We start from the raw sequence: 23,023 nt of genomic DNA on the forward strand, positions 1-23,023 counted from the left end.
TATTCTGAAAGAAAATGTACTGAATTTACTGCAAAAGGGCATGCGACCCTACAGAAATTGTAGTTGTGTTTATTTGTTTGTTAATAAACAGATACATGAACAGGAATATATAGCAACAAAATTTAAAAGAAGATTGAGATTACTTGTAGAAAAACACATAATAGATGAAAAGAAAATGAAAGTCAGAACTCATTAAAAGATTATAACTGGAATTGCCAGGAGAGTAATGTTACAACATTAACATTTAAAGTGTTTGAACAGATTTTGCCTCATATAAGAGAGGATTTAAATGAAAATAGTATATGATTGAATAAGGAAGCATATTACATATTTAAATATGTCAGTGGCACAACAGGTAGCACACTTCCATTTCATGCAGGATGCTGGGGGTTCTATTCTCACACCAGATAGATCTTTTGCTGACAGTGCAGTGCAGCACAAGTGGGGTGCTCTACTCCTGAGTGCACCATCTTTCAAATGAGACATTAAACCAAGCCTTCATCTGCTTGAGTTGGTGGTAGCTTAAGTGGAGCACATCTAAAATCTTTTGGTTGAAAGAGTGGAGATCCATAACTAAAATCCCTCCCCCTTAGTTTCATGACTCTGCAGGTTTTAACTCTGCTTAGGGCCAACAGTGCTTCCTTTTCAGTTTGGTCTATGTTACAGAACTATTTTCATTGGTGTTTCCTAAGTATTTCCCTGATATCTGCTTTCCACTTGCTTTAAAATGCAGCAGGTTTGTGATGAACGGGGGACAAAGGTGTGGAGTCTCTTCCACTTCCAGATTCTAGAATTGTTTCTGAAAATGTCCCTGCCTGTTCCCTCATTGTGGAAAACACTTTTAAATTAAGCTTTCTTGTAAAAAGTTTAAGGTACATGATAGCCTTTATCAAGTTACCAACGTTATTGGGAATAAAGGTGAGCCCCTTACCTAGTAAACATTCCTCTGCATCTGTAAGGGATCTGTCTGAGTGGTTCCAGACTGAAGTCTTCAGGTTGTTGTTTCCTAGTATGTGTTCCCGTGATGCTGACCCCAAAAGTCCTTTAGGTCACTCTTGCCCTCCATGCCCTGTTCCTCTGGTGGTATTGAGGCTGGGAAGCCTGTTGGATCCTCCTCATGCACTGGTCTGTGGAGTGGCTCCCTGTTGGGTTGTGTGGCATGGGTATTAAATTTAGACCGATTGGCAAGCTGGGTGATTGTTTGTGGTGAGGGAATTTCCGAGCCAACTGGTGGACTACAAGGTTAAAGGAGGGGTATGACAGTGATATGGGACCTCCTCTGTGGACCCCATATGCTGCCAGTCAGGAATGTGGGATGGTAATAGTGAACCATTTGGTGGACAACTGGGCTGTAATGTAGGTGATGGTCCTCAGTGACTGAATGATGCCCCCCTCTGGACAGCTCTTGCTTCACTTAGATAAACTTCTTGGGTAAGGGAAGAAGTGGACATATTTTACTGGGGGAGGCTTGAGAGTTGACAGCCATGGGGGCAAAAAAGACTTAGAATTGCTGCTTAGCTTTGTTTTACACCAAGAGATGCATTGACTACCATACAGTATAGACAAAAACATGGATAAGCATCACTTGCTCTCATAATAAGAAAACAGTGGTTGGCATACTGTAGTGTGTTATATTTTAACAGTTGTAACTGTAAACAGAAGAGGGGTACAGTATAGACTTGTTCTCAGAACTGGCAAAAATATTAAGCTCTCTAGAATGTTCCAAATCTGGTAAACTCTATACCAGGTAAGATTTCAATACCCATAGTTCTAGGAGAGGACTGCTAAAGTGGCTGACAGACTCTTCTATCAACCTTACTTCCTCTGGGATGTGACTTGCTGAGGAAGTGATGTTTCAGTCTATGTGCCACTGCTAGACTTGATTGATCCATTTGCACGAGGTATAACCATTTATCTGCTTAGATATTACAAAATGGATAGGTTGTCTCACTGAATAAACAGTGACCACAAGGGCAACCTACTAGGACTTAATTTCCATAAGAACTACATATAGAGCCAACTGTGATATGAAGCCCCCTTCTGGGGATCCACATTCTGAAACTGTGGGGGAGAATCCCACCCAGCCAGTGAAGCATCCATTGTCATGACTTGTAACAGGTTCAGCTGGTTTGTCAGGAGGTTGATGGAAACTGTCCACTATTCCAGGGAAAGTACAGTTTTGTACCTACCATAAATGTAGATGTCCGAACTGGATAGCATCTGCAGTCATAACAACTGGGTTGTCCTGTCGTCAGGCAGCCCTTCAGTCGGCCGGATTCCAAAGTCCGGGTCCGGCTTCGGCTGATGTCGCACTTCACCCGACGTCATCTCTGTTGGTCTTCGGGTATAAAAGCATCAGCCGACGCCATTTTCCTCAGTGTTTCTTGCCCCAGATGCCAGTAGCCCTCTTGAAGGCTAAAATTTAGATAGATGCCAATGTTTCCAAAAGGATAGAGGTAAACACAAAAATAAGCATGTATGCACATATATACAAACAAATACACCATAAAAGACTCCCCCCCACCAGCTAGCTATTAGGAGGGTAAACACCCTTGGAGTACCATAGAGGGGAAGGAGGGAGGGTAATCCTGACTGCAGATGCTATCCAGTTCGGACATCTACATTTATGGTAGGTACAAAACTGTACTATGTCCTTCATGGATGCATCTGCAGTCATAACAACTGGGTAGAATACCATAGCCAACAAGGGGAGGAGGATAAAACTAGATTATGGTGTGTTTAGGATCCCTTGCAGTACAGCAGTGGCAAACCCTGCTCGGGATCTGGAATATAGAGGCAAATTATAATGCTTGGCAAATGTATGCACGGAGGTCCAAGTAGCCGCCTCAATAATGTCTTTGGTTGCCACTCCTCGTAAGAAGGCTGTGGTAGTGGCTGTTGCCCTTGTAGAATGAGGTCTTATGTTCTGTGGAATTGGTTTTCCATGGAAGGAGTAACAGAATCGTATGCAATTTCCTATCCATTTGGAGATTGTCTGTTTGGAAATAGCTTTTTCTTCCCTTTCTGTTGCATAGGATACAAAAAGTTGGTCAGTCTTTCTGCTACTTTTTGTTCTGTCCAAGTAGTAGCGTAGCTGTCTATGTACATCCAAGGTATGCAATATTCTTTCCCCTCTGTTTTGTGGGTTGGGAAAGAAGGTAGGTAGGTGGATTGCCTGGTTTAAAGACACTCTGGATACCACCTTAGGCATAAATGTAGGATTAGTCCTCATGGACACTCTATCTTGGTGGAAGATTAGGAAGGGTTGCACTGCCATTAAGGCCTGTAGTTCTGAAACCCTCCTTGCTGAAGTAATTGCCAGTAGGAAAGCAGTTTTCCATGACAGGTGTTGTAGGTCTGCTGTTGCTGCTGGTTCAAAGGGTGATAGTGTCAATTTTGCTAGTACAAAGTTTAAGTCCCAAGCTGGTAATGGTGGTTTCCTTGGAGGTTTTACATTCTTGATTCCTCTGAGGAACTGCCTGAGCAAAGGGTGAGAAAAAACAGGTGGATCAAAGCTGTATTCTGCTGAAATAGCTGATGCATGTATCTTGATGGAGGAGTAGGACAGGCCTGAATGAAGAAGTTCGGCTAGGTACTCCAGAATGTTAGGCATATCTATGTTTGACACATCTTTTCCTCTTTCAGTACTCCAAATGACAAACCTTTTCCATTTTCCAGCATAGTTTCTTCTTGTTGAAGGTCTGCGTGCTTCAAGAATAATGTCTTTAACTCTTTGGGAAAGTTCTGGATTAGCTGCTGCTATGTGATGTTCCATGCAGTCAGTTGCAACGTTTTAGGTTTGGATGTATGATGCTGTAGTTGTTCTGAGTTAACATCAAAGGCATCAGGGGTATTGGCCACATATTGTTCCGAGACATGCTCCTCAGCAGTGGGTACCAGTGTTGTCTTGGCCAGTTTGGAGCTATCAGGATTATCCTTGGACGTTCTTCCTTGATTTTTAGTAATACCTTGTGTATCAAGGGAAGAGGTGGGAATGCATATGCTGTTAGGCCTTTCCAGCTGAAGGAGAGCGAATCCACTTTCCATGCTAGTGGGTGGAATGTCCTTGTGCAGAATTTTTTGAGCTGGTGATTGATAGGTGATGCAAATAGATCTATCTGCGGCATTCCCCATTTCTTTGAGATGGTCTTGAAGATGTCCGGGTGCAGCTTCCATTCGTGGGCATCCGATGTGGTTCTGCTTAATATGTCTGCTAGAGTATTCTCTTTTCCCGGTACAAATATTGCCTGTAACTGGATGTTGTAGCTGAGTGCCAGGGTCCACAGCTCCAAAGTCATTCTGCATAGGGGGTATGAATGAGTGCCTCCCTGTTTGTTGATGTACCACATGACTGTGGTGTTGTCTGTCCTTATCATCAACTGGCCCTCTTTGAGAAATGGTCTGAACTTTTGGATTGCCAGTTTTACTGCCAGCATTTCTTTTAGGTTGATGTGCAGGTGAAGTTGATCCTGTGTCCACAATCCTTGCACGCATTTGTCCAGCATGTGGGCCCCCATCCTAGGTCTGAAGCGTCTGTTGTGATGGTCTGGCTTGCTTGACATCTGCGAAAGGGTAGCCCTGGGTTTGACTGGCATGCCTGAGCCCACCATAGGAACTCCTGTTTTAAGCATGGAATTAGTGGGATTTCTGTTTCTAGGCTGTGTCTGTGTTGGGACCATAAATTCTTTAGGTACCACTGTAGTTTTCTCATATGTAGTCTGGCAAGTGGAACCAAGATTATGCATGATGCCATGAAGCCCAAAGCCTGCAGTACTTTTCTTGCTGTTAACTTGTTCAGTTTTGTTAGTGCCAAGAAGTAAAGAGGAGTTCTTTTGTTTTTCTGTAGTTAGGAATGCCATCTGTTTTACTGTGTCCAATTCCGCGCCCAAGAATGTCCTTGTTTGGGATGGTATCAGCCTTGACTTTTGTAGATTGACTGTGTATCCCAGTGCTTGCAGCAAGTAAATGACCCTTTGTAAATCTGTTGTCAGCTTGCTTTTGTTGTCCCCTTGTAGCAGGCAGTCGTCTAGGTATGGGTAAATTTGAATTCCCTGTAGTCTGCAATGGGCGATTACTGATGCCAGGCATTTTGTGAATACTCTGGGCGCAGTAGATAAGCCAAAGGGCAATGCTGAGAATTGATAGTGCTCTGATCCTGCAAGAAATCTGAGGTATCTTCTGCAGATTGGTCGAATGGGGACGTGCAGGTATGCCTCCTTGAGATCTAGAGTTACCAGCCAACACTCCTTGCCCAGCATGGGAAGAAGTTGCTGTAGGGTCAGCATTTTGAATTTTGGGACAATGATGTATGTATTTAAGGTGGACAGGTCGAGAATTGGTCTCCAACTTTTTTCCTTTCTTGGAACTAGCAATAGTCTGGAGTAGAACCCCTTTCCTTGCTCTGCTGTTGGCACTTTTTCCACAGCTCTCATGTTTGCTAACTGCATTATCTGTTGTAGAGCCTCTGTTTTTTGATTTGGAGGTAGATTTGGCATTCCTCTTTTGACTGGTAAAGTGTGGAAGTGGAACCGGTAACCTTGATCTATGGTTTTTAAAATCAACTTGTCTTTTGTTATATAGTGCCAGTTCTTTGAAAATAAGGTTAATTTTCCACCTAGAGGAGCTGCTATTTGTTCCCTGGTAGGCGGATTTAGGGTTAAGTCACTGTGGTTGAGTTGATGTAGTGGCAGAGGTTGTGTCTGTGCCTCTGTTGTTACCTTGCCACTGTCGTCCTCTGTAGGCACCTCCCCTGGATTGGTTTCTGCCTCTGGAACGTCTATTCCTGCCCCTTTGAGATCTTGTGGAGTCAGGAAAGGACCAATTTTTGGCAGGCCAGTTCCTGCTAAACCTTGGGGGTTGAACCTGCAAGAAATCTTTAACCGTTTGAACAGATTTTGCCTTTTCTTCCATTTTCTTCATAACCTGCTGGGCAGGTGTACCAAACAAACTTGTCTTATCCATAGGAGCATCTAGCAACTTAGCTTTAACATGGTCCGGTTAAGCTTGCTCCTTTAGCCATGCATGCCTTCTTATCACTGTGCCAGTCATGGCTGATCTAAATGAAGCCTCCAGTGCATCATAGCCACATTTTAAGGAATGGTTACTAACCTGTTGTATGTTATTTACCATTTCTAATACATATTTCTTATCAAGAGATTCATCAGTGGTTAGCTTTTTAGTTAACTGATCAAGCATAAACTCTTGGTATTGTATCATGTGAAACTGACAATTTAAAGCTCTAGCTGAGAGAGTAGCTGAAGTGTAGACCTTTTTGCCCCATCTGTCTAATGACCTTGCTTCCCTTTCTGAAGGAATAAGGTTTTTAGCTATGGTCGCGGCTACTGCCTTGGGACCCTGGGATATAGTTTCGGGGTCTGCAAGTGGGGCCTTGTAAAGGTGGTGATGAGTGTCTGGCACCCTGTAAAATCTGTCTGGTTTGGCAGGGGCTGGAGGTAAAGAATCTGGTGCGGAGCAGACATCATTGAAAGCATCATCCACCACAGAGAGAACAGGAGGTATAGCTAAGGGCCTGTGCTGTGGAAGGTGCAGAAAGGTCCTAAGTCTTTTTCTGGAGTCTGAAAAATCCTGTTGCTGCCATTGGAACTGCTCTCATGGCATGTAAGGTTTCCCCAAAGGAGAATTCTTCTGGTGGGGAAGCAGCTGGAATGGATTCTTCAGCATCAGAGTCTTCAAAATTGGAGAAAGGAGCCTCTGGCTGATCAGTTATGTCTGATTCATCGGCAGACTCATCAGAGGACACTGGCTCAGGGGCTCTGCCCTAGGTCTCTTCTCTGGGGCTGAGAGGCCCTGTCTGGGTGAGATTGAGATCCTCTAATTAATGAAATTAAATCTTCTGCCAGAGTAAGCATTTGAGAACTAGAGGAGGGCCTGGTTGTAGGGGGTTTAACAGGCACTGTTTTAGTAGTCTTTGCTGCTTTAGCCCTGGCGAAGGCCTTAATGGACATGGCTGCTGGAGGCCTAGCAGCACCACATGCTGGGGTAGAGACATCCAAGGGAATGGTGTCTGATAAGTCAGTGGCAACCACCGTAGTGGGTAAAATTTCTGAGGCCGTTTCAAGAGTGGTAGCAGGGGCCTCAGTTGTAGAGATAGATTCAGCTGTACTTTGATCAGTTTTCTCGGTTTCGGCGAAACCGAGACACTCATGTTTGCTTAACCATGGTTTCGCCGAAACCGCGGACCGCGAAGTGTCGGTCTTTATCTTTGCGTTTTGGCAGATTGGGTAGTCGGAGGATCCGGCGGCATAATGTACGCAAAATCAGAACCGAAAAACTGTTCAGCAAACTCCGACCGCCTAAGCGTTGTCGGTTGAACGGCACAGGCCGAACAGGCTGCTACGTCGTGGGCTGGGCCTAAACAAGGCAGACAATAAGAGTGGAAATCTTTATGAGGTATTTGCTTCCCACAGGTTAAACAATTATTAACTTTTTCTGACATCGGCTGAGGCAAGAAAGAGTCCCCAACGGGGTACTTAGCTTTAGAAGTCTTCGAAGTAGTATTCGGTAGAAGTAATCTCTGGATCCGACCGACCGGCACTTGCGAACAGCTTCTGCTTCGGGCGCCACGCGGCAAGAAAGACTGAGGAAAATGGCGTCGGCTGATGCTTTTATACCCGAAGACCAACAGAGATGACGTCGGGTGAAGTGCGACATCAGCCGAAGCCGGACCCGGACTTTGGAATCCGGCCGACTGAAGGGCTGCCTGACGACAGGACAACCCAGTTGTTATGACTGCAGATGCATCCATGAAGGACATCAGTGACAGCACTCTTTCATCAGCAAGATCTGTTAGTGTGTGATGGGTATGCAGCCACTGAACTTCTCAGACTACTACAACACTTGAGTCTCACTATGAGGAGCCCAAAAATAAATGTAGGATCCAAGCTTGGACCCGGAGTTGCAGTTTCCCATGGGCTGCTAAAATCTGGACTTCCTGGGACTTATTCATCAGCATGAATGCCTGGCAATGGTCTGCATGACACTATGTACCTATAATGGGAAACCTTTGAGAAGTGTTCAGTGAGGAGTTCAACTAGGAAATAGTCACTCCCCAAGGTACTGCAAGTTTAACGGTATCCACTAAAAGGACTCCAAGGGGAAGTCTTATAAAAAGGTCATCAAGTGCCAGTTATCCAGGTAGGGGAGCACACAGATCATTCTCCTGCAAGACTTTGGCTGCAGTGATCAACACTTTAGCTACAACTTAAGGTGTTAAAGAAAGCCCAAATGGCAGCACACTGTACTGGAAGTGAGTACACCCAAAGTGAACCAAAAGAATCTTCTGTGTGAACCACAAACACTAATGTAGCAAAAGATGTCCATCATGTACATTGACACCACTAATTGTTTGGTGGCAGCACTGGCTTGACCCATTAAAGATTGCTGAGGTCCAAGATGGGATAGAAATTGTCCATCCCCTGTGAAAATGAGAAGACAGTCATAAGTTTATTTATTTATTTATTTGTTTGCATTTGTTGAACGTGAACTAGTCCATACGTACTCTTTTCTACCACAACTCATGCCAAATAGGCAGAAAGAATTGTAAAGACATAAATAACAACATTTAGTAATAAACAATGTAGAATCCTGTATCAAGGTACGGTAAACTTTGTCTTTAGCCAATTAGTCAATGTATATGACCCCCAATAAATAATGTGCATATGTAAGAAATAATAATGGAAAAAACTTGCATTTCTTGTATAAACCAACTTTACTTTGTAACATAGTGCTGACTGACGGCTTGGAAATTAGAACAGTTATGACTACACTAGGACATGCACCACCAGGGGAAAACATTGTTTCTCACACAAGAACACTAAAGTTTTCTTGAATATCTGCAGAAAAATAAGCAAGGCAATGGATGATTGAGATAACGTTATGGCACAGTATCACAAAGACTGCTACTGCAATGACCATACTTCTATTTGCCTATGTACTTGAATGGCTTCTAAGAGTTTTGCAGTTTGTTAAACTTGGTCCATTGAATCGGTTCATATCAACATCTTTTTCTAACTCATCCCAAGGTTTTGTGACCTCAGAGTTAGTTACATTAAATTAGGGGATACATGGGGAGAAGGCTCCTAATGTAACAATTTTTTTGAAAAAAGCTCCTCCGATTAAATGGCCTGAATGGACCATTAAAGCATAACTGACACGACTTCTGATAAAATGTGAAATGCTACTTTGCATTCAGAAAGAAAAGCAGACTATTAATTATTTTTTTCATTCGACAGCGTAACAGGTGTTCCACTACTACATTTAGACAGGGTAAAGCAGGCCAGTAGGCAGATTCACAGGCCAGAGTTATTGCTGCTCTACTACCCACAAAGTAAGACAAGGGAAAATTAAATAAATAAATAAAACATGAGGTAACTGCTGCAAATATTAACTTTCAAATCATTCACTTAAGGTTGACAGTGCATTGTTTTTTTTAACAGAGACATATCCTTATTTTTATTATCAACAATGATTAATTACCATCCATTGCAGGGTTTTCTAGCATATCCACTGGTCTTCCATGTATAATAAATATTTCAACTCTTGGAAATAATGCCGACAGACCTTCAGCATCAAAATAATCCTAAAAAACAAACCCAAAAGCTAAACAAAACATTGTGTTGTAAGTTCATCGACATAGTAAATCAAGAAAAACAAAATATGGACAGATTCCCAAACTCAAAACAATCCTGAAGTACAATTACAAAACATGTAAAGCATGTTTTAGTAATAATAAGATCCACTCCCAACACACATTTAAATTGCAGTCAACAATTATGCAATGCTTGAATTCTATGAAAGCTCAAACAACATAAAATTATATCATAGGAAACTTGTTTTTGACTGCTATCCTCTTCCAATGACAAAGCCAGAAATGAATAAAAGTTTCTGAAATGCTGTAGGACACCTTCTTATTAGGCTCAATTAGTGCTCCACTTATCTTTGTGTTTCACAAAAACAGAAGAAAAGTGTGCAAACACAACTTTTTAAAATAAACAGCATATTTTTTTTGAATAAATAGGACAATCAAAGACGCTCAATGCTGCACTCAGCTCCAGGTCAGTGATATAGAAAGTAGATTTAAAAAGCTCTGACATGCATCATTCCTGTTGGTTCAGATGGCTTCCAGAGCCCATGGATGGAGCAACTGAGGTTAAGATACATCCACCAATGAAACTGTCTGAAAATAATTCCTCACAGAAGGCTGAGGCTTTCTGGACACTAGACTGTATAGCATTTACCTGCATACCATATGAAAGACCATCACTGGATATCCTTTAGCAGAAGTATTTTGAATTAACTTGATCTTGAGTTTCAGTGATTTAGATGTACAGGCAAATAAGCAAGCTAGACTGGTTCCATCTTCAGCTCTTACTTGAATAAGTATTCCTGCTGTATCTAGTAAGGTATGTACAATGCAAACAACTTAACCAAAGATAATCTAATGCTATTCTTAAAAAGGAAATTTGTCACCTAGAGTGTCCAGTATGATTTCTAAGAAATGACTATTAATGGAAGGAAATTTACTGAATTTGGCCAAACTTCAGATCATACTTTAAAAAAAAAGATTCCATATGCTAATTATCTGCATAAGGAAATAAATTAACTCATACAAGTTACAGCAAATGATTTTAAGTCTCATTGGTAGTATTAACATTTGTCTGAACCTTCCCATTACTGAAAATGTTATATTTTACTGCTGGTTCCATGAAGTAATGCAGTTTTCTCCTGAATGTCTGGAACACTACAATATTAATTTAAATACACAGGCTGGGGTGAAACTGGGATACATACAGAACTTGGCTGTTTTATATTTTGTATGGGAGTAACTTAGCAGGATTCGTAGAGCCAGCATGCCCTAAGCAGGGCTTGTGCACAGTGAAAAGTAGGAAAAAGGACAATATGTCACCCAAAGACACCTAAACAGTGAAATCTCTTGAGCAGTACCTTATTGTGTACCACTGTTCCAAGTAACATGCAGTACATGCAGTAAACTGCCTGACCTGGAGACACTTCTGCATCTAGAGCAAGTCCAGATTTGTGTAGCACCTAAAACATAGTTCAAATGCAATGAGAGCACTCTCTCTATGCCTGGGTTTTGTGCCTATCACAACTTCAAGCCTACTGGAAATGGAGACGGAGTCTCAGTTTTCATCAGAGATCTCATCCTTTCCAAAGGGATATCCAATTATCTTCCATGTGAGCTCACTGAACTCCCGCTTACACCAGGTAAACTGGGGTATCAGCTCATAGCTTTATATGTTAACATGACTATGATACATTTCTAGCATTCCTAGAAAAAAATCTCTATTAGATATGGATTTCTAATTCTCAGTGACTTCAACTGCCCCTCCATAGACTGGAGTACTTATACTTTTGACATCATGAGGCACAGTATTTCCTAGACTCAGTGAACAAGACTTCCCTGGATCAAATTATTTGTAACCCCAACGGACAGAAACATCCTGGCACTAGTTATCAAAAACTCATGTATGGCCTGTTCATTGCCCATGGCTAGTCCCTCAGTTGTTAAACCTGTACACCATCTGGTTATTATTTTACCCAAAGACTGTCTTCTTCCATGATTACCAACACCACCCTCTTCACAGACTTCAAAAAAATAACTTTTTAACAACCATATCATGAAATCACAAAATGTTCCCATGTTAACCCCAAAACAGAACTGGGATATAAAGCCACCGATGCCAAGGATTTTTATGATCACTTGGATAAATGCACCGATAGGGATGTTCCCACCAGGACCAAATACAATGGCAAATTCAATAACCAAACCTCCCTGGTATTTAGTAGATATAAATAAACTTTGCAGCAGAAGGAAGAAACTGCTTTGATTATCTCATAAGGCCAGAACCTCACATTACAACGAAAATATAAAATGTCTCACCAAGAAAATGAAAGCATCTAATATGACCAGAAGAGCCTCCCATGAATGTAGACTTGCATCTAAGGCTAAGGATAACTATAAGTCCCTCCTAAACCACATCAGAATTCAGACCATATCTATAATTATACATCCTACGCAAATATTAAGGATATTGCCAACATACTGGGAAATATTAAGAAGCATTACAGATCACAAAACCATTACAAGAATGTGTTGTAAAGATGCTAATACAACTATATTTTCTCATGGTAAAAGTCATCACTCTAAACATATTAAAATCATTACCTTATGCAGAATTTTTAAGAGTTAGACATGATGATAGTGAATGGGGTGATTTTATAGACGGAACTAAATTCTTAATATGTATGTTTGTAAAAAGAGGTGTATTGTATTTAGGAAGCATACTGGAAAATTCTCATATGAACAAAAATGATAAAAATTTATAATAATAAAAATAAATATTGGTTTTATGGGGGAGTAAAATACAAACAAAAATAAAAATATAACTGCTGAACCTTTATTACTTTGTGATGCAATGCAATAATTACAGTGGTAAAATGTATTAATGTGTCAAGGATTATTGGACATTAATGTCTGAAGATGTAAATTTAATGTTGGCTGTACTAAAAAAAATAGTTGTAGCTTAATCAAGAAGTGCTAGTATGCAGAATATCTTAGTCCACAACCACTTTGCACATGCTAGTAACATAATACCTAATGTTTAATTATTTAATGCTGCAAAGAGATTCCACAATTGTGGACACTGCAGCGTGAGTGGACTAATAGAGCAGAACACTGATATGCAACCCGATAGTTATATAAAATTAAATTAAGTAATACTGCAGTTATAGTACTAATTGGCTATATGCAAGAAAATATATCTTCATGAAACTAAGACAAAGTTTTTTGAAAGTCCATTAGTGGAATTGTTTTAAGAATTTCAGAACTCTTGATATGAAAAGATGAGAGCAGAAATTGTACATAAATATACTACAACTGAAAGAATAATGTCAGTGTTAAAAATCTTGTAAGACACAAGTATGTTTCTTTTATTTTGCAGTAGAACACTATTGCTCTACCTTGATGTAACCAGAAGATTAAATGGAATGTAGTGATAGGATAGCTCAATGCTTTATTTAGTATTCATGTATTACAAGATTTTACTGGCTGTTTTGTTTGGACCAATATTTATGTGGGATTTTTTTTTAATAAAAATATTCCACTTTCATCTCTTGTGTAACTTCGTTAGAAAGCTACTGTGTCTGAAGTATTGCAAGGTCTGTGAATAAAGTGGGACTTGTTGAGTAGTATTGTTATTTTTATTTCTGATTATTGTTGTATAAGTTGTTTTACAACTATTTTACTGTCCTTTTTACTAGCATAATTGATGTTTCACAATAATTTCCTCATTTGATTGGTTTGGTATCAGAAACCGAATATAAAATCATACAAGGTAACCTAAGTGCTACCAGTTCTCCAAATAACATATCTGAAGAAAAAAAAAAACGGAGTTTTGGATAAATTGGGAAAGGAAAGAGTGAATCAAAACATTGATTTACCTAAATCACTTAAAACATTCATAACCAGTTTTGAGTTCAGAGACTTTGAATGACATTAAAGATTTTGAAAAATTATTACATACAGAACAGACTGGGCATTATAAAACTGTGAATTTAAAAACAATTTTTAGAACTAAAAAAAAAAAACTCCAAGAGATTTTTATATAATAAAATCTCCATGAAGCCCATTTAAAAACAGCAATAAATTTGAACAAAAATGTAGAAGTGAATTTAGGTGTCACATGCCTGTGTGATGGAAAAGGTTAAAGTTGAAATAGCACAGAACAGCAAGAAACAGAAACTGTTAGCAGGAGAGATTGCAATTAAAGGAAAATGGCTTGAGCAATGTTTATCCAATACGCAGTTGGATAATTTGAATTAGAATCTAAATCAAAAATGGTCAACATCAGAAGAACCATTTGTTATCAGAAAAAGAAAGAAAACAGAAAGAGATCTCGGGGATAATGAATATAATACAGCATTCCTTTTTCAAAAGCAATGTCAAAGAGGAGCTCATGGTGGAATAGCAGAAGTGAATGTCTTTGTGTTCAAACTAGGGGACTTTGGTGAAAAAGCATCAGGAAACAAAACAGAATAATGGATAAGAAGTGTAAAGCAAACCTTTGGCTTCTCCTACATCAACTGATCAAAGTCATATTTTTCCACCCAAAGAGACTTTTTCTAAAACAAATGGATGTAACATACAGACAAAAAGATATTGGAATGAAGATGACACAACCACTGATCTTCACCAAAAGCAGCAGGAGCAACAACAATCATAAGCATTCAGGAAATATCAAGCATTACAAACACTTCTAAGGTACATTTTAGAGATGGAGTTATGAAATATGTTTTGCCATCAGAGATATTGGACAGTTGGTTATTCACAGATATTGAAAATATAGATAGTTTTGAAGGTAATGAATTAGACATTACTAATCTGTCCAGTTATGACATTTCTGATGCACAAAAGTCAGTATCATTTTGGACTTAAAATTGTACCTACAAACTTAACTAAATGGCATAAAACGTATGCTGAACTATAGAATTTCATGCAAAACTGTAGTTAAAACTATATTTTTATAATAAATAAAATTAAGATAATGATTTTAGTAAAGATTTACTAAAGGACTTTAGTTATTTACCTTCTGATACAGAGTGGTTTACATTTGATTCAAACATGAAGTCTGAATACAGAGCATATTATCTGCATTTTCCTTTTAATTTTAAAAGTAAATTTAATCTGACATTTAATAATGTTACCATACATACCCCAGGATTCACGAAGCCTCCGTGTAAGAGTTATAACTCTTACACGGAGGCTGCAGTTAAACTGAGGGATGTCAGGATGCTCTGCCTATTCATGAGAGCATGCTGGATCACAACTAAGTCGATCTCGGCCGTGTAAGACAGTAGGGCGTGTCCGTAGGCTGAGCCCTGCAAGCGGACACGCCCCCAGAAGTTTAAAAGTGCCCAAAGTAGACATCCACAACAGAGTCCACGGAAATGTGAATAAACACAACACAACACATGCCCCTACAGACTATTAAACATAAAAGAAATATAAATGAACATGTCATATTTTTTTTAAACTGTAACAATGTTTAACCGTGAATGCACTCGTTTGCTTGGCGTGCCGTAGCAGCTACAGTTAGCAGTCAATGGGAAAGCATATAAGAACTAAATATGCAAAATAAGCCAGGAAGCAATAGCGAAGCAGTAGAGATGCCGGCTGCAGAGCAGGCATTCATGGTTCGAGCCCCCACAACACAAATTTTTTTTTTCGCAAAATAAGCAGGAAACAAGTCCCTGACACATATATGTACACATAAAACCAGACTATGTAAAATGCAATGTAATAGCCTATTTATATTGAATAAATGTGAGCTAAGAAATGAATATAAACTGCCAGATGTGCCCATAGCTGAGCTACAGTTCAACAGAGTGAGGTTATGTGCCCGTAGATAAGCATAGGTTTAACTGGTGCAAAATGAGTGCTTGTAGCCGAGCAGTGGTTTACCACGTTAAATATATGTGCCCCTAATTGAGCTAAGCGGCATATGCGTGCCAATAGCCAAATGAGTGTTAAACCGGCGTACCCCGTTTGCGCGGAGCTGCGCATCGCGCAAACGAGCTAACCGACAGGCAACGGTGAGCAAGCCGTATCCAAAATGCCTTTACACAGACACACCCCTCAATATGTCTAGACAGACATGAAAAATAAAAAGCAGTGGCCAGGTTCGAACCCAGGATACTATACACCATAGTCAAGGTACAGAACCACGAAGCCATGACAGCAGTTCCTAGAAATGCAATATTAGCTCATATATAGGAATGAATACAAACTAGAGCATGACAATGCAGGTTTACTGAAGTTGATACAATTCCAAACTGGCGAATCACAGATATGTGCGGGAAAAACGGACTATATAAGCCCCATAGGCGGGAATACACAGCATAAACGATTGTAGAACAGACCTGCAGTTAGAATGTCAGGTGTAGGTGAGGGTAGTCGCGCAGAGGTGGGGTGTTGAGGAGTCCAGGTACATGGCCTGGCTCCTAGTCCACAACCATGAGGCCCAACTCATGCAGGGCCAGGTCCTTTGGGGAGCGTACAAGGCTGAGGCGTGGGACCAGTTGGCTCATGAACTCACCAGTGCCACAGGAATTCCTAGGACAGGTGAGCAGGTCCGACACCACCATGCGGACCTGAAGAGACGTAAGCAGGACCAACTGAACCGTTGGATCCAGGAGGCCCGGCAATCACCCAACGCCCCACCACTGAGTAAGTATCAATTAATTATGTTTGTAGAAAGTTAAACTACCTGAAATCATGGAGATGTGTATTCCAATATTACTTCATTTATATTACAGCTGCAGGTGTCCGTTCTGCGAACCGCAGAGCCTATGCCGATAGGCTGGTGCTGATTCGCCACCAGGCAGGTCAGTAATCCACTACTAGTAACTGTAAAGATATATAAATGTATGACAGTCAGCATAAGAGTGCAGTGTAGCCAGGAAGGAATTAAATCTGCAAGTCACAGTGTGAAAGTGTATGCAAGTATTGCCTGATTACAACAGTTCCCAGCCTGTAAGTTGAAACTAATCATGAGACTGTCCAACACATATTTTGAAATAAAACTGCCCTGCCTGTAAGAAAATAGTACACAACCTGCAGCAGCAGGTAAAGTATACCTGCAGAAGAGGATGAAATCACATGTGTGAAATATATCCCTGTGGAAATACTGAAACATGACAGAAGTGAGAGTGCTGGAAAGAACTGTAATAACTACTGTTAAAACATGTCAATAAAGCCTAGAAGTACCAGTCTGAATAGTAACATGAAAGCAAGTGAGAGAGTGTGAGAAAGTGTCAGGAATACAGCACTACAGTAGTAATAACCCCTGAATAAACTATACTGCAGTCAGGACATAATTAAATGCATGTGAGACTCAGAACCAAACAGAAACATCTGTTCAAAGTGTTGCTGCATGTGGAATGTGTACACCAAAATCTGGATATGTTGCTCCCAGTCTGAAATATGCAGATAGGATGACTGTCTGATATACCAAACATCCACACCTGTCTACAAGTATAGAAAGCACAGTTAACAGGATGATGTATCTGCACAAAGTTCGATATGAATGTGTATGAACAGCAATAAAATGTAGAGTTATGTTGCAGTAACAGTCCCATCTGCAAGGTTAAGTAGTTAACATATAGGACACTGTAGTTAAAAAACAAGGGTTAGGTGTTAATAATATGTTTGATTTACCCACCCCTCTTAAACATTTCCTCATTTGATTGGTTTGGTATCAGAAACCGAATATAAAATCATACAAGGTAACCTAAGTGCTACCAGTTCTCCAAATAACATATCTGAAGAAAAAAAAAAACGGAGTTTTGGATAAATTGGGAAAGGAAAGAGTGAATCAAAACATTGATTTACCTAAATCACTTAAAACATTCATAACCAGTTTTGAGTTCAGAGACTTTGAATGACATTAAAGATTTTGAAAAATTATTACATACAGAACAGACTGGGCATTATAAAACTGTGAATTTAAAAACAATTTTTAGAACTAAAAAAAAAAAACTCCAAGAGATTTTTATATAATAAAATCTCCATGAAGCCCATTTAAAAACAGCAATAAATTTGAACAAAAATGTAGAAGTGAATTTAGGTGTCACATGCCTGTGTGATGGAAAAGGTTAAAGTTGAAATAGCACAGAACAGCAAGAAACAGAAACTGTTAGCAGGAGAGATTGCAATTAAAGGAAAATGGCTTGAGCAATGTTTATCCAATACGCAGTTGGATAATTTGAATTAGAATCTAAATCAAAAATGGTCAACATCAGAAGAACCATTTGTTATCAGAAAAAGAAAGAAAACAGAAAGAGATCTCGGGGATAATGAATATAATACAGCATTCCTTTTTCAAAAGCAATGTCAAAGAGGAGCTCATGGTGGAATAGCAGAAGTGAATGTCTTTGTGTTCAAACTAGGGGACTTTGGTGAAAAAGCATCAGGAAACAAAACAGAATAATGGATAAGAAGTGTAAAGCAAACCTTTGGCTTCTCCTACATCAACTGATCAAAGTCATATTTTTCCACCCAAAGAGACTTTTTCTAAAACAAATGGATGTAACATACAGACAAAAAGATATTGGAATGAAGATGACACAACCACTGATCTTCACCAAAAGCAGCAGGAGCAACAACAATCATAAGCATTCAGGAAATATCAAGCATTACAAACACTTCTAAGGTACATTTTAGAGATGGAGTTATGAAATATGTTTTGCCATCAGAGATATTGGACAGTTGGTTATTCACAGATATTGAAAATATAGATAGTTTTGAAGGTAATGAATTAGACATTACTAATCTGTCCAGTTATGACATTTCTGATGCACAAAAGTCAGTATCATTTTTGGACTTAAAAATTGTACCTACAAACTTAACTAAATGGCATAAAACGTATGCTGAACTATAGAATTTCATGCAAAAACTGTAGTTAAAACTATATTTTTATAATAAATAAAATTAAGATAATGATTTTAGTAAAGATTTACTAAAGGACTTTAGTTATTTACCTTCTGATACAGAGTGGGTTTTACATTTGATTCAAACATGAAGTCTGAATACAGAGCATATTATCTGCATTTTCCTTTTAATTTTAAAAGTAAATTTAATCTGACATTTAATAATGTTACCATACATACCCCAGGATTCACGAAGCCTCCGTGTAAGAGTTATAACTCTTACACGGAGGCTGCAGTTAAACTGAGTGATGTCAGCATGCTCTGCATATTCATGAGAGCATGCTGAATCACACCTAAGTCGAACACGGTCCGTAAGACAGTAGGGGGCGTGTCCGTAGGCTGAGCCCTGCAAGCGGACACGCCCCCAGAAGTTTAAAAGTGCCCAAAGTAAACACCCACAACAGAGTCCACGGAAATGTGAATAAACACAACACAAAACATGCCCCTACAGACTATTAAACATAAAAGAAATATAAATGAACATGTTATATTTTTTAAATTGTAAAGATGTTTAACCGTGAGTGCGCTGCTTTGCTGGCGTGCCAGCGCAGCTACAGTTAGCAGTCAGTGGGAAAGCATATAAGAACTAAATATGCAAAATAAGCCAGGAAGCAATAGCGCGGTAGAGATGTTGGCTGAAGAGCAGGCATTCATGGTTCGAGCCCCCACAACACCAATTGTTTTTTTCAAAATAAGCAGGAAACAAGTCCCTGACAAATATGTTCACATAAAACCCTAATATATGTAAAATGTAATGAAATAGCCCATTTATACTGAAGACATGTGAGGTAAGAAATGAATAAAATGCCAGATGTGCTCATAGCTGAGCTACAGTTTAACAGAGTGAGTGCATGTGCCCGTAGATGAGCAGTGGTTTAACTGGTGCAAAATGAGTGCCCGTAGCTGAGCAGTGGTTTAACACGCTAAATATATGTGCCCCTAACTGAGCTGAGCGGCATATGCGTGCCAATAGCCAAATGAGGCTTAAACCAGCGCACCCGCTTGCGAGCTGAGCGCACCGCAAACAAGCTAACCGACGGGCAACGTTGAGCAAGCCGTATCAAAACTGCCTTTACACAGACACACCCCTCAGCATGTCTAGACAGTCATGAAAATAAAAAGCAGTGGCCAGGTTCGAACCCAGGATACTATACACCATAGTCAAGGTACAGAACCACTAAGCCATGACAGCAGTACCTAGAAATGCAATAATAGCTCATATATAGGAATGAATACAAACTACAGCATGACAATGCAGGTTTACTGAAGTTGATACAATTCCAAAATGGCCAATCACAGATATGTGCGGAAAACGGACTATATAAGCCCCATAGGCGGAATACACAGCATAAACGATTGTAGAACAGACCTGCAGGCAGAATGTCAGGTGTAGGTGAGGGTAGTCGCCGAGCACAGAGGTGGGGTGTTGAGGAGTCCAGGTACATGGCCTGGCTCCTAGTCCACAATCATGAGGCCCAACTCATGCAGGGCCAGGTCCTCTGGGGAGCATACAGGGCTGAGGCGTGGGACCAGTTGGCTCATGATCTCACCAGTGCCACAGGGATTCCAAGGACTGGTGAGCAGGTCCGTCACCACCATGCGGACCTGAAGAGACGCAAGCAGGACCAACTGAACCTTTGGATCCAGGAGGCCCCGCAATCACCCAACGCCCCACCACTGAGTAAGTAACATTTAATTATGTATGTAAGAAATTAAACTAGCTGATATTATGGAGATGTGTATTCCAATATTACTTCATTTATATTACAGCTGCAGGTGTCCGTTCTGCGAACCGCAGAGCCTATGGCGATAGGCTGGTGCGGTTGCGCCACCAGGCAGGTCAGTAATCCACTACCAGTAACTGTAAAGAAATATAAAAGTATGACAGTCAGCAAAAGAGTGCAGTGTAGTCAGTAAGGAATAAAATCTGCAAGTAACAGTGTGAAAGTGTATGCAAGTATTGCTTGATTACAACAGTTCCCAGCCTGTAAGTGTAAACTAAACATGAAACTGTCCAACACATATTCTGAAATAATAATGCCCTGCCTGTAAGAAAATAGTACACAACCTGCAGCAGGCTGAAAAGTATAGCTGCAGAAGATGATGAAATCACATGTGTGAAATATATCCCTGTGGAAATACTGAAACATGACAGAAGTGAGACTGCTGGAAAGGATTGTAATAACTACTGTTAAAACATGTCAATAAAGCCTAGAAGTACCATCCTGAATAGTAAAATGAAAGCAAGTGAGAGAGTGTGAGAAAGTGTCATGAATCCAGCAATACAGTAGTAATAACCCCTGAATAAAGTATACTGCAGTCAAGACAGAATGAAATGCATGTGAGATTCAAAACCAAACAGCAAAATCTGTTCAAAGTGTTGCTGCATCTGGAATGTGTATCCCAAAATCTGGATATGTTGCTCTCAGTCTGCAATATGCAGATAGGATGATTGTCTGATATACCAAACATCCACACTTGTCTACAGCTATATAAAGCAAATGTAGCAGGATGATGTAGCTGAACAAAGCTAGATATGAATGTGTATGAACAACAATAAAATGTATATTGATGTTGCAGTAACAGTCCTATCACCAAGTTGAAATAGTTATCATATAGGAAACTGTAGTTAGAACAGTAGTGTGTATATAACTGTAGCTATTAGAAATGTACAGCATATGTATTGTATTGAAGGTGTTAATATTTGATTTACCCCACCCTATAACCACATATAACCCATTCCACGTGAAAATGGTATGTGCAATCACAATTAACACCCCTGGACATTTGTCCTGTTGGGTCATATATATTTGCATGTCTGTTGATGCATCTGCCCTGTTCATACATCCACACCCGATGGCCTGTTGCCATCAATCAACCCTGCATGTTGTTGGACTGTGTATTTCTGTTCAAATTATGCATGTGTTATGCACGCTGTTCAATGGTGTGAATATCTGGGTGTTTGGTTAATGGGAATACTAATGCATGCTGTTACAACTAATTGTGAATGGTATTATATGTCACTAACCCAAACTGTCATGACATAATGCAAAACATAGAACGACAGGGAAGGCGGGTTCCAGCGGACCCACCTCTCCCACCTCAGCTGGCGAGTGCACCTGGCACTAGTGCCAAGTCCGGACCCTCCTCCGGTGGCCCTGTGCCACCTGCGGATGGAAGCGCTGCATGGGATGGGGCTCGCAAGTGTGGCCGGAGGAGATCCACCACTCACCCTCCGTAGCGTCCGGACTGTGGTGCGTAGGGAGATTCGGGACTCTGTCCTTGAGCCCCTACGCCAGCTCGAGGCACGGGTGGCGCAACTAACGGGCATGCCCGTTGCCCCGCCTACACAGCCCCCAGCACAGCCCCGTCCTGGGCAGTGAAGGAACAGTGGCAACTGCCTATGGGTGGGGATATCAGTTCCACTGTTGCCATCTGTGGGCTCATGGGCTCTGGATATCCAAACCTCCGTCAATTGTGTAACCCCCCCACACGTGTCATACACCGCCCCTGTATGCGTCTTGTTTGTCTTGTCTGTTAACCTACCCAACCTACCTCCCCAGCTGTACCGACTACCTTCACCTGACATACCACTCTCACCTGAAAAAAAAAAAAAGGGCACTCTGTACCCACAAAAAAATTACGCCCCATACATAGCTGCCCATTCCGCACACATGTCTACTGGACATGGAACCTATCAATTACAATTGGCTGTACAACAAGTATTATTGTTGTCCTGACACCTCTCTCAGGGGTGGAAGGTTTCAAATGTCACACCAAATTACATACATATGCACAGCTGTTGCTGATGAAGAAATGGGCAGCTATGGGCCTTACCTACATCCCTCCTGCACATCCCAAGCTTGTTTCCCTACTGTCTTACCCTCTTTGTGACCCCTTTTTCACCACTTTCCTGTCTCGCCATTTTCATTCTTTCAAAGAAAATAGCTGGTGTAAGAGTAAGCACGCTTAAGCGGTTGTAAGCGGTGCGCGTGCGGAGCTAACCGCCAGTGCGCATGCGTGAGCTCCGCAAACCAGCGCTAACCCGGTTACAACTGCTTAAAAGTGCCTTAGTCACTTTGATTGACAGGTCCTGTACTCAGTTCAAAAGCAAAATAAAATCCCACTGTGAGTCCCAACCCAGGACCTTGGAAACAGTAGTCTGCATGACTTACCACTAAGCCATGACTCTTATATAGAACATTGTGCTAAAATAAATATATCATGTAATAGTAGGAATGAATGTAAAGGGAATATAGATGTGTAGTACACAAAGCATGACATTTAGAATTACTATCAAAACTAGTGGATTTCCATAATAGTAGTGTGTGAACAGAAACAGCCATGCTAGTTGGACGCTAGTAGCACCTAATAGCACCTTGCAAGACACACACATACTCACAGCAGGATAAGCACTGCCCATACCCCACAACCTCTTACAGGAACACATCTGGACCAAGTAATAAAATATGTGGAGCAAAGGCCCAAAACCAGGGAC

At 40.6% G+C, this 23,023-nt stretch overlaps 1 protein-coding gene across 3 annotated transcripts in view; it reads right to left on the reverse strand.

The window, feature by feature from the left end:
* Nucleotides 1-23,023, reverse strand: part of LOC122802714 — a 265,703-nt gene that overhangs the window by 115,801 nt on the left and 126,879 nt on the right. For all 3 annotated transcript variants that reach the window (XM_044072468.1, XM_044072467.1, XM_044072469.1), the window contains exon 5: nt 9,496-9,598. In XM_044072468.1, coding sequence (XP_043928403.1) covers nt 9,496-9,598 — 103 coding nt within the window. The remainder of the gene's footprint in view (nt 1-9,495; nt 9,599-23,023) is intronic.

Source organism: Protopterus annectens, chromosome 5.part0 (genome assembly GCF_019279795.1).
Source record: "Protopterus annectens isolate FY-2018-M chromosome 5.part0, PAN1.0, whole genome shotgun sequence".
NCBI classification, from domain to species: domain Eukaryota; kingdom Metazoa; phylum Chordata; order Ceratodontiformes; family Protopteridae; genus Protopterus; species Protopterus annectens.